The sequence below is a fragment of the Hesperophylax consimilis genome, chromosome 9 (assembly GCF_061612785.1).
Source record: "Hesperophylax consimilis isolate HC1 chromosome 9, BYU_Hcon_1.0, whole genome shotgun sequence".
NCBI classification, from domain to species: Eukaryota; Metazoa; Arthropoda; class Insecta; order Trichoptera; family Limnephilidae; genus Hesperophylax; species Hesperophylax consimilis.
This window is the reverse complement of record NC_142844.1, coordinates 35,202,875-35,216,717: the sequence shown is the minus strand read 5'-3', so window position 1 is coordinate 35,216,717 and position 13,843 is coordinate 35,202,875. Positions and strand designations below refer to the sequence as shown.

The following is a 13,843-nucleotide window of genomic DNA, read 5'->3' as shown; positions in this document are numbered from 1 at the left end:
ACTTAATCCTAACGCCATCAAAACTATTCCAGATGTCCAAATGAAAAAAACTTAATTCTAAAACAAAAAGTATTATAATCACTATAACAATACACTAATCACTGCATAATTGTTTGTACTAGTTCATATTGGCAGAAGACAAAAGACGCGGCTTCATTTCGATTTCGTCCTTCCTAGGGCGTAGGGGCACGGGGCGGTGCAGCGGGGGTGTAGAAATTGCCAGATGATTGTTTTTTATGGGTCATCTTGTAGGGGCGATGGTCGTGAGCGAATCAGTGACCGACCCACGGACAGGTCGTATAGCCGACAGACGTCTATAACGGAGCCGGTAAAGGTAACGGCAAGCATGGTGGCGGCAGCGGGGGTGGAAATATCGGTATGTGACGGTCGATGAGGTCTCCACATCTGGTAGAAATTATCAAATGCCAAACTCGGGCTCACTGACACTGCATTTTTTTGCGGCACCGGGGGTTGACGTATCGGTACGGGGTGACGAGAGACACGGGTTGCTGCGACCGCCGATGAGATGTCCACATCTGGTAAAAATTCCGGACTCGGGCTCACTAACACTGAATTACACTATCCCTTGGGATAAACAATCTTGCTAATTATTCTTAAACTCGTAATTCTTCCAACTTTTTATGTTTGTTATAAAATAACTTCTAATTATGCATTTCGTAAATATGCCATAATCTATCAGTCCAGAAATAGATTCCGGTCTACTAAAGATAACGAATTGTACTTAAATTAAAATTTAAAAGTTTTGACTGTCATCCGAGAAAGCGTATGATCGTGTGAGAAATGTGGAGATCCGTAAAGAGTGTAATGAGTAAGATTAAGAAGATTGAGAAAGAATGATTAAAGAAAGTAGTATAAGGAGAATATATGACGCAAATGTGAATGGTAGCAGAAGTCGGAGACGCCCGAGGAAGACATGGCACGAACAAGTGAATCAGATACTGGAGTCGGGCCATGTCAAGAGTCAGAATAATAACAGAGTATGTACGAGACGATGCATGAATGTGAAAGGGCAAGGAGTGTGTGACAAGACCGAGTTGTTTAGAGGTCAGTCCTCTCTGCCTACCCCTGCGGGGAAACGGCGTGATGGTTAGTTAGTTAGTTAGATAGTCATTCGATAAAATCGCAGATAGCGAAAAAGTCGTTAATTTTAAGGTTACTGACGATTCTGCTGTCATTTTTTAATTTTTTTTATTGAATAAATAGTTAATACATAATATCAACAAACAAGTCCTGCTAAGCCGATTGAATTGGCTTGTCAACAGGTGCTTAAAGTTAGTTTCAAATACATTTTTTAAATTTAAAATTAAACAGTAACTTTGTAAACATCACTTATGGGTAAATACTTAATGCCGACCGGGTTTCGCTACAACCGTAGCCTCATCAGGGCAGTATAATACTAAAAATCTAAAAATTAAATTAACATGTGTAGATATCACGGTATCACATTTTTTTAAGTTATAATTTACATCTTATATCTACAGAATTAATAATTTTTCATACAATTTTTCATACATATTAAAATAAATATTTTTTTTCCGATAACCAATTTTTCACCATATATTTAGATTATTTCACCATTTATTTATTATATAGGAATCGTAGTGCAAGTAAAAGTCGTTAATTTCATCCTCTTAACCTTAGTAGAAATGTAATCGACTCTTACGATAAGCGTTAAACACGGAGCGTACAAATTTCGAATAATTTCAATATGAGAGATGGCAGTTGATATTATTCAAAGATTGGTTCCGTTCGTTCCCACAACTCTGTAATATCTTTGAAGAAAGGCTATCGGAACTAAGATCGGAAGAATTTCCAGACCTTGGGGAAATTGAGTTAATTCAATTGGATAAACAATGCCGAGAAACGATTATTAGCGATAAACTAACTCCATTGCCGCAATCCATTTATAACACAGGGATTGCGCGAAGGGTACTTCTATGTGAAGTCATTTTTCTGGTAATGTCATAGTGATTTTATGAAAGTGACCAAGATTATTAACAAAATGTTTTAATCATTTTATTTCAGTAAAATCGTTTACAAACGTTATAAAATTCATACATTATAACTTTTAATTAACAGTTTTGACAAAATATAAATCACTTGATTTTCTAAATTTTATTGAACATACTGTGTTAAATATATTATAATTAAATTAATTAGTGTTACTTTGTCTTCCGTATTGGAGTTTGACTTAGTTTTAATATATTTTTTTTAAATTTCATTACCGGTAAACCGGGCGCTCATCATCTTTATTTATACATTTAAGTAATCCCCCTCACTAGATTCTGTTCTGATTGGTTAAAACTTTTGCCAAGGGATTCTTCAATTCATGTTGTGGACTTTTTTTTGCTAACTTAATTCTTCGTGGTTTAATGACAGATTGTAGAAATAGCTGGTGGTGGAGAATTGATGTCCAGTCCCAAGGCCCTCGACTTCTTGCCAGGATTCAATCTGGAAGGCTTCCCCAACAGGGATAGTACCCTTTACGCTGACCTCTACGGAATCAAGTCTGAGGTGCACACTGTCAAGAGAGGAACTCTTCGATTCAAAGGTAAAACACATTATTACTTATTACTCTGTTAGATCCACAGTGGAAGATACATCAACTCAATATCAGCGTTCAGATTCAAAATATTGCATAAAATGTTTTTTTTTCACAGTTAACGTCGGCTCTACGAGAAAAGTTTACTTTTTTCGACTCATTCATATTATGTGAAACAAGCTACCGGCATTTATTTTTCATCCTTCATCTCAATACATAAACTCCTTTCACAGCCAATTCCCTGGCTGTTTTATTTCGGATCGCTCTGAACATCACCTCATTGAGTAATGATATTATATTATATAGTTCACGGAAAGATGTCACATAAAATTTAAACAAATTTCTGAAACACTTCCCAATCAATCTCTTCCCCCTTGTCTTTCTTTCACCAACTTCCTTCAGATTCACAACAAGCTCCATATTGGATTCACCACATTTTACTGCTTATGGATTTTTGGGACTTTTGTAAAACTTAAAAAAAAATTGAAATCCCTGGAAAACCATTTGGAATAATTAATCACCAATAATTGCCCCCAGAAGAGTCCTAACGCATTTGAGCCGCTCTCAATATGCAAGCAAGTTGATGAATACCTTCTTGAAAAAATTGACAATTCCCTTTGTGGCGTCATTTTTATAAAATTAAAATAACAAACTTTGTTAATTAAACAAAATAAATACAATTATTTAAAAAAAATATATTGTATGGATACATTAATTTAACAAATACCTTTTGAAAAATTATAATAAATACCACTTTAGATTCACCATTATTGATTTTACATATTTCGCCTATTGATTGCTAAACTATTTATTTGCCAGTTGAGAGTGACTCACTTTGCGGCCCATCGGAGGCAACTAATGACATCAAATTGATTGAATCAACTTCAAACGACGCAATGTCTGGAGTTATTCCAGTGAATTAAATCCACTGATGAATCTCAGCCTTTCTCGGTTTTATATTGATTAAATATCTAATAAGTAGTAAGTATCTGTACTTTGTCACATGTCTTCAGGAATAAGCTGTGTTCCCAGTGATTTTCAATATATCTTTTATCAGAGGTTTGCGATTGCGTCGAATGAAATTTCATCCATCGGAGCAATCTTACCAATAAAATCTATCTAATCTATTATTGTTCACATGTTATAAAAAAGATGGCGATTGAGTTGTTATTTCTATCTATCTAGATAAAAAAATGTTAATTTATTTGACAATAAACTACGATGGGAAGATCACGTAATAAATGTTACAAACCGTATACGGAAACTGGCATATATCTTCAGGTCATTACGAAATATTCTAAATAAAAATACACTAAAAATGGTATACTATTCTTTATGCCAATCAATTATATCTTACGGTATAGTAGTCTGGGCCACTGGGGAGGATGCTCTAACACGATATTAGATCCATTAATTAAAAAAGCAAAAATTGATAATGCGGACTATTTACAAAGTAGACTATATTCACCCCAAGAAGGACTTATTTAATGACTTCAAAGTACTCAACATAAAATCCTTATACGTCAAAAACATATCCTCCTACTATAAATTCAAACATACGAAAAAAAATATTTTTGAATCGACCCATAATACAAGATATTCCAACAAATCCAATTATACTATTCCCCCAATAAAAACCTCAATGGCACAAAGACAATTTAACTTTCTTGCTCCAAAAATATTCAATAATTTAACGTTAGAAATAAAATCAATAGCCAAATACGACAGTTTCAGGAAAGCGCTCGGGGATTTTTTGATGTGTGATTGTTATAGTGTTAGTAGCCTATTCCAAGTACTCAGATAGAGGTGTATATATTGTTTATATGCGTGAGGATGCGTCATATGGGTGTATGTATACATGTGTTGTTATATGTATATAGGTATGTCTGCTGCTATATACACATGTGTGCTTGCATCCACATATATAAAAAATTATATATAGAATTATGTACATTTTTACAATCTAATGCTAATTTACTTCTTTCTCCTTTCTAATTTCTATCTTCTACTTTTTATTACATTTTTTCCAAAATTTTAGCTTCATCTATAGTTACTAATTTCATATGTTTACACTAGATTTCATATTTCATACAAAGTAATTACACTCAATCGGTCACCATGAAACAGGCAGCCGTGTAGTATGGTGATTCATTATATCTACTTTATGTAAATTTCAAAATAATGTAACATGTATTAAATAAATAAATAAAATCTTCACTTACTCAAAATCTTTTGAAATTTTGACACAACACGCGTGGTTTTAGTATCTTAATATATAAAAATTACGTGTCACTATGTTCGTACACACTAATTTCTAAAACCACCCAACTGATTTCAATGAAATTTTGTGAATTTATTTGTTGGTTTCAGCTTGAAATACAGGATAGTTTTGGATTATACAATGCATTTTAAATAGTTGACTTAAATTCTAACAGGTTTCTAATCATCTTACATATAAGAATTCAGCCTGCCTATATTTATGCTCGCAAAACTCGATAAGTAGTCGAACGATATCGCTGAAAATTTAAAAGTTTGTTGTTATTAGTGCCGAGAGTTTAGAGATGGTAGAAAAAGTAGGGCAAGCCTGAGAAATACTTAACGCAAAATCTTTGCACTTTAATAAGATGCGGAATAAAATTTATGTAGTTTACACATATATGTAATGTAGTTTTTTTTAACGGTAATGTTGTGGTATACAGTAGTGAATGGTGGAAGAAGTTGGAGGCGTTCGAGAAAGACATTAGCAATAGCAAAGCATTGCAAAGGATCCAATAGTATTATAAAGATGTCACCTGTGACAAGTTAAAACACGTTTTTTCGAAAAACAGCGCCATGTGTTGGATGTAAAGCAACACGCGCTATTTTTTTCTCCATCTGCACAGACATAATGAGGCACAGCAACGTGCAGTGAGGCACAGCTAGTTTTTAATAAATAAACACGCTTCATGTAAAGATTTAGAAATTTCCCAGACTAGCTCACAGACCTAGATATCCCCCCCTAACCCCCAACCACCATACGACAGACGAAAATGTAAGAATAAAAATCTTAATCCAAAAATTCCAATTTATTTCAGTAAACCAATGTTACATAATATATTGCTTATATTGACTTTGAATATCCCTTTGTTAGGATATTGAATAAGTTTCTCAGTTTATATATTTATACGATTTGAAAACAAATGTACCTATCTCAAATCACAATCTACATTAAATAGTGTTGTGGTTTATTAACTGCTCAAACTGCGAAGATTTAAAATTAGGAAATTGTATCAAATACCTAGGTGTAACTATTGACTGTCAACTCAAATGGACTTATCACATAGAAAAAACTGTCAATAAACTGAGGCACCTAATTTACATATTCAAAAGCATGAGCAATATCGTTAACATAAGAACTATGAGGCTCGTTTATGATGCATTGGTACTTTCATCCATTTCCTACGGAATAATCGCCTGGGGAGGAACATTCAATAACCATGTGAAACCTCTAGAAATTATTCAGAAGTCTATCATTAAGATAATGCACCAGAAGACCAAGACATATCCCACCGATAAATTGTTTAAGGAAACTGACATTATGGAACTAAGGCAGATCTACTGTGTCCATTGTCTTAAATTTGTATACACTCGTCCTTATAATTTCTGTAAAAATCGAAATCGTTCTAGCCAGAGACACAACATATGCGTGTACACAGTGCCTCACTGCAAAACTAGGCTAGCCCAAAGACACATTAACTATATTGGCCCAAAATTGTTTAATTCCTTTTCGAGTTCCATCAAGATGTGCCAAAACCTAAACTCGTATAAAATAAATGTCAAAAGCTGGGTAAAAAAGTATCTGGAAGTGAGAGAATTTTTTCTATAAGTTATACAAATATGACACCTATATATGATAATATGTTACCATCTAAATTAAAAAAAAAAAAGTTTAACTTCTTTTAAACTGTTTTTTTATTAAAATAACCAAATGTACTATATGATTTATTTTTTATTCTTTATTCATATCTCTTTTTTCATTTAAACCATAGATAATATAACCACCACTATTTTGATTTTCACCTTATAATGCCCACGCACAGGCTTCGCCTTTGTGGGATTTTTTTGTTACTCTTTATATTTTGTATAATTATATATATACCTGTATGTATCAAAAAAATTGACAATAAATAAAAAAAAAAAAAAATACCGAGTAATACTAATGAAATATTTTGAATCCAAGTATATTCGTTAAAATTATTGTTATTGAAACAGACTAATTATAATTATTCTCTTACGACATATTGCTAGAGCCAGACAACCATTAATTTATAAATGAAGACAAAGTGAAACAATACCAATATTTATTAAGTGTTTCTTTACATGCGATACACTATTCACATTTTAATTACTAACCTTACTAAGACTAGCCTGTGTCGAGGTTAATAATTTTACGTTAATATTGTTGCATAAATAATGGTACCTACTAAGCTGAAGGAACCTATTCCAATAAAATCTACAAATATAGGGTGACCATGTGGAATAACACATTTTGCTAATAATTTAAAAGAAAAAGATGAAACCTAGAAGAAAAAAATGATATATATGGCGATTAATTAAGGACGATGTGAGAAAAAAACATATAAAATAAATTTTAACATAACTACTATAAACAACTTTCCACACTCATTTATTAAACTTTTTTTTTGCAGCAGAATTAACATTTTGAGATGACAGTACTTCCGTGATTCCTCCTTTAATTTACTGTGACGGTTATTATTTTTTCATTTTAAATGGCTTTTTTCTTTAATCAAAACTCATTAATTTCAGCAATATTGCACCATGATCTTTAATATTAGTAGTGAAGACAGTTCCCTGTGGCTCAAATTAAGATTATTATAATTTGATCGATACAGCTTGAAATGGTAGTAGAAACTTTTGCAGGTGAAAGTATGATTGGCTTCAAAACCATGACAAGCCAAAAGTGAGATGATTTTTGAGTTTTCATATTACTTAAATCCAAAGTATTAATATTTATGTCCTCACATGAAATGACTTATTTTGTATAAATGTAGAATAAAGCAGTGCACTCAATGATTCAAGGGAATTATCTGTGTGAGCCAGGGACGGAGGTTTTATATAGTTAATGAATCTTTAATAAATAAATTATGTTCTGTATTGTTATGTTCTGTATTTTTTTCTTAAACCAATATCCATTTTTAATGCTATTAATATTTTCGATGCTTTTTACTATTCAAACAATATAATAAGTATAAAAAAGTATTTTTTGTGTATTTTAGAATGTTGAAAGCGCACAGTTGTGTTTTTCGTAAGTTATATTTACTGGATAAAACTGTCAATAGTGTTGTTAAGAGCTTTAATCAATTTCTGCTAGAAGCTATATTATATTTTATGCATTCGTATATCTTCTTCTGTGCTGTATTTAAAAATAAATAGATTTTTCATAAATTCGCCATTGAATTCCTCAAAAAACTTTATGTATGTGAACTCTTTCTGAACCTTCATTTGATTCTTGAAGTTGATCAACATAAAAAATGAATAATTATCTTTGGATACAAACTTATATGGTAACTTTGTTTAAGAAATCTAATTTTATGTATATTTCTTAAATATCTAAATACCAATTTGTTAGAGACATTTAAAAAGCCGTTGTATCCTTAAAACCATAAAATTGTTATACACATCTCTGGTATGGTATGGTGAGAAGTGAGGTAAAATATATTTCATCCATTTGGTCTCGTCATTGTTCTCATTGCTTGCAAATTGAAAAAAAAAGTGATTTTTTACATTTTTCAAAAAGTTATTCCTATAAATGAAATCAATAATGTGAATTTACGAAGTATACTCAATTTATCGAAACTCTCATCAACAGTTATTTGATCTTCTATTATTTTATAAATTTGTTAATTCTAAATTGGATTGCCCTGATGCTAATAATTCGTTGTCATTACATAAACCTTCAAAGCATTCTAGATGGAACATATTGTTTCATTAATTAATCACTTTTTAGTCAGTAACGACATATCTTAATTTATGAATATGCTTAAGTATTAATCTTTTTTTTATTTTTTATTATTTATTAACCAATAAATTAACATACATTTTTTTGGTATAATCCACCTCACTAGGCTGAGCCTGTTCTGAGGTGGCGGGAGTTTGATTTAATTTTAGATAATGCGAATTTACATAGAATCAAAGATGTAGATAAAAAGATATACATAAAATATAAATATATATCATATCTTAAATTTAATTTTTATTTGATTTTAAAGGTTTTTCAGTTACCGTTCTGTTTATTAACTTACCAGTTATATTGTATAATTTTATGTTATATTTTTTAATTTATTTATGTTATATTGTTGTTATTTATAAATTACTGTTATTAAGTTTAAGTTTGAGTTATTTTAATTTAATTCACAATCTTATTGTAAATGCCCAATAGGGCGTTAAAAAAAGGGCAAAATAATATATGTGAAATCAATTTATTGCGCTTAATGTTTTATTCGGACTCTCCAGCCGTTCTAAGGACATCACCATCTATTTTATCTGTGCCAAGCAAATTTATAGAATGGCACATCGAACGTACTGTCAGTCTCGGGGGGCCTCATACGTTCCTTTGACCCTTTGCCGCAACTGAGTGCAGCTGCTCTGAGGAAGCGAATACTTCGTACCTTACTCCGGAAAGGCCAAAGTATAGGTGTTTCTTTAGAAGCTACATGCGTTAATGGCGGGGGATCGAAGGAATATATGAGGTGATTCGTGACTGATGTATATTAATTTTGGATGCCCAAATGATTGCTTGGCGCGGGGAGTATTTTTTGTTAGTGATCTCGTCAGAAGGTGCTCGAAAACAGTATTATAATGATAATTGATTTCATACATATCGTTTTTTTTGTTGGATGTTTAATTTAATTGTTTATTTGCAAGTTGGGGGTGGATCTTGTCAATGATGTAGCCAATGATTCAACAACAGCTATATATATATATATTGTATTTGTCCACATTAACCGAATGCACAGCTAGATTAGTTAGTTAGAATATGGAGAGTAATGAATTTCGGAATGTTTTCACATTTTTTCACCCAGATATAGAAGGAATAAAATAATCGTGACAACTCACAAATGCAGGTATTTACCGTTGATAAAAAAAATGATTTTGATGAATGCGCCCCATCAGTACGCAACGTTGCAATTTATTATTAGAAATTTTGTTTGATGTAAACACGTTTGAGGTTGATAAACGGAACCGTGATTAAACACAAATATGTCAACAGCGGTGCTAATAAACAATTAAACTAAAGCTACATTCTGTTTGACAAATAATTTATTGAGCAGCGTATGGCAGGTTCGATATATTTTATCTATTGGGTAGTGGAATTTTTAGAGTTTTGGAATGTTCAGATGTTTTTGTAGCTGGCTGTATTTATATAATTTTAAGTAGGAACACCTACGTAGAAACACTACGCTATTTATTATGTTTAGATATTAGTCTTATCTGGTAATACATTATCGTAAATCTAGAAGCATAGTGAGACAAGTCAAGTAGAAGCATATTTTTGTTGAACGTAAAATATTGTTATTTTTTATATAAGTATGATTTAACTATAAACATAATTATAATTATATTTAGACGGCCTCCATGGTCAATGGGGCTAGACATTTGACTAGAAATCCGAAGGTCGTGGGTTCAAATCCCGACGTGCCGAGTTAATTTTATTTGGTGAATTTGTGCAATTTCACAATTTATTCATAGAAAACTTGCGGCAAGTTCCAGAGTAAAATATACTCTTAGTTTCTCCCTGGTGTAAGAACACTATTCAGAATTGAAAAGTTGCTTTATGACCAGATCTGAAAAACCAGGTACTCCCTCATTTACTCCTTCCATATATTCTTTCCTATCTGAATCTCTTCAGTGAAAGGAAATTCCTAAGCCTAAAGGGAGTAGGAAGGGGGTTAAGATGAAGTAAAGGAAGTGGGAAGTATCCTGATATTCAGATGTAATAACTAAATACAACTGAAGCCATTTCAAGCAACGCTTAATTCTAAACTGTGTTCTTTCACCAGGGCGATACTGAGAGTATCTATCACTCTCAAATAAACAAACAAAATCTTTACACGAAGCGAAAACATTTTCAATGGATGCCCACTGACCCTCGTAAAACCTGTGTGAATTTGTTGGTTAGCACCTAGGTACAACACTACTTTAAGATGATTTAGAAAAAAATAATGAATTAAACGTTAATTAAAAATAAATAATATTAATTCTAATGTTCACATGTTGTGTGAGTGAGTGTGTTTATATGTGAGCACGACTTTTGTAAAGACAGCGTCGTGTTTCATTGGTATTCTGGGTTACACGTGAGATGTTGAGTGTGTCATATATTAAGTTAATAAAAGTGCGTAGTTTTCGGTTGTTAATATAGATTAAAAATCGGAGCTTGACGCATAAATTTACTTCATCCCGATATGAAATCATAGTCAAATAATTGAATGTGACACGAAATTCATTAATTAACTGATTTTAAGATCACTCAATATTAGTTTATTTTGACTTATTGCGCTCTTGTTCTAGGACTACCATCGTAGGGCACGTTTGAAGATAGGAGAACGGTTAACGTATGAAGGCACGTTTGCATTTGTCATCTGATAAACCAGGAAAATCGTTACGTGGAACATATATACCTCATTATGTCATAAAAATTATAAGCACACTTCCAAAGATAAAATAAAATATAAGAACCTAATTCATGAAGTACATAAGTTAAAACCACGTTTTTATAGAAAAAAAATAATATTCGACCTGAAATTCGTGTAATAGATATTACCAGTTTTGCCCTCGTGAAAGACCATGGTTCAGAATCGAAACATTGCTTGAAATGGGGCTGGCCATATTTGGTGACCAGATCGGAGTAGCTAGGTATTTCTTTACTTACCTCTTCCCCATCTTCTTCCTCATTCAACTCCGTTCAGCTTCGTAACTTAACCCAATTATTGGGTATACCAGTTTTCCGGGCAAAACTCTTCTAATAACTCTTTGAAAATTCATTCACCTGCAGAAAAATTAATAATGCTGGTTTATTGCAATTCTGTTAAAACGTAATGGTAATCCATTTCGTGATAAAATATGTCGATTCAGAATATTATTGGAACACCTGTTTATATATTTAGGTGTCTTTTTACTGATAAATATAATGACGAAGTTCGAAAATTTTAGAATTTTTAGGAACACGTGTTCCGACATCTTTATAATACATTTGTATTTTACTGTGTGTTAGGAAAACTTTAGATTAATTTGTTAAATGCCTGCAGTCCCGTTTGTAACAGGAACACGAATAATTGACCAGATTTTTAGAGGATTAATATTAGTATTTTTCCTCATAACATGTTTGCGTCTTACTATACTTTGAAAGGAAATCTGTCAATTCTTTCGTTAAAGACAAATTATTTTGGTTGAATAATTTGACCAGATTTTTTAATAAATTAGCAATATTTTATATTAGTAAATTTTATCCATGCGTTAGTAAAAAATGGGCAGTTAGTTAAAATGTAATTAAAAAATAAAAATAAAGGATTTTGATATTCATCTTGCCAAGATTTTTTTAAAATTATTGATTGCCTACTCCAAACTGTACAAAGAAATCATTAGCACTTCTTGAAGTAAATCAATGTGATTGATCATTTCTCCGAAAACCCCCACGAGCAGTGATCACTGATAAGTAAATCTCTAGAAGTGATAATACATCAACATGAAACAATATACAAGACCTGTGGATCACTACACGGAGAATACTTTTATCATACCAGATCCGCTCACAACACACTCCTATCGGTTTTATCTTTACAGTGCTTATTAGTATGTATGTCTGGATTAGCATTATTACGCAAAATGGAAAAGAAAACCTTTAAGAAAAACAAATATATCTGCCAAAAATGAATTGCATGTTTTATGCCGATGATGTAGATCTTATATCTCCCTCCATAGACACTTTGCAGTTTCTCCTGCTGAATCATCACTCTGCGTACATACAACGAACGGTATTTGTAGATTCGAATAGTGATATAAGTATGTAAAAATTCACACACTAATAAAATTTCACCCAACTAGGGAATGAATACAGAAGTAAATTCTAATTTCTTTTTAAATCGTTAAATACTTTTCTCCGTTTACCTCTAGTAACCGCTTTCTGGAAAGAACTAAATCTATATGGCGGTAGAGCCTTAATTTCGAAACATTAACCGTTTTCTTAGGCTCTAAGAGGGGCAGTATTCAAATTTTCAGATTAGTTTGCTGATAGAAAAAAGCTCCTTAGCCCAGTATGTTCAATAAGTGTCGATATCATTTCCAGTTCGATAGCACAGTACAATAATAATATTCTTTTGATATGTAATGCTACGTATACATACGCGAGCCCAACTGAAAAACTAAACTTATGGGAAAGAAACCAAGAAAATCAAATGGCGCGAAACGCGCCGCTTGCAGTTACTTCGTTCCTTTCCCGTAATTCGTGGCTCAGTTCGCTTTTTGGTCCGCAAATGTATACGTACCATAACAGTCACGTAAGTGGCCGATATCACTGTCGGGAACTTTATTTAATCGAAATGCAGTTGTTATGCTTAAAGTACGAGTAATTCTCTTTTCTAGAACATAGGTTAAGTATCGGTTTGTTATTACATCTACGAGTTAGTCAATAGAAAACACTGACTAAAAATACCTCCCACGTGTATTTGAATAGTTACCATTGGAGGGGACCCACCCTTTGCCGACGGCTGTGTGAGGAAACTGATTGTTTAACCTCCTTAGCCGCACACGTCAGGACTCTAATTTTTTTGTAAAAAGAAGCTAAATTTATTTTAAAACGATTCTAAACCCTCCAATGTCCCTGCATGCATGATTGTTAGTAACATAAAAATATATAAGCCGCGTATCGAGGGCAGTTTACCCCACTATCACGGGGCAGTCCCGGCAAGAATGAGCGTGGCAAGCGGCCTGGCCACAACGATCCCAAGCACCCGCGTCCCTTAGCCAGTTTTCCGAGAGTACCCTCGAAGAAATGTAAATGGGGGGAGGGGGGGGGGGAGATACTCCCAAAGACCCTAGGGAATGAAGTGAGCCTCAGGACACCGGAGGCAGGACGGAAGGGGACCGGGCTCGCGCAAACATTCCCCAGGCCCGCTCATGATGCCGGGGGAGGCACCCGTGGTTCGTGGGATAGCCGCACCGGATTAATGTCACCTTACTGGATGCAGGAACAGGGTATATCCGCCCCCATGGTAGGGAAATGAA

General features: G+C 33.0%; 1 protein-coding gene across 2 annotated transcripts in view; it reads left to right on the top strand.

The window, feature by feature from the left end:
• Nucleotides 1-13,843, top strand: part of LKRSDH (lysine ketoglutarate reductase/saccharopine dehydrogenase) — a 418,858-nt gene that overhangs the window by 383,495 nt on the left and 21,520 nt on the right. For both annotated transcript variants that reach the window (XM_089635917.1, XM_089635918.1), the window contains exon 17: nucleotides 2,401-2,572. In XM_089635917.1, the coding sequence (XP_089492043.1) occupies nucleotides 2,401-2,572 (172 nt within the window). The remainder of the gene's footprint in view (nucleotides 1-2,400; nucleotides 2,573-13,843) is intronic.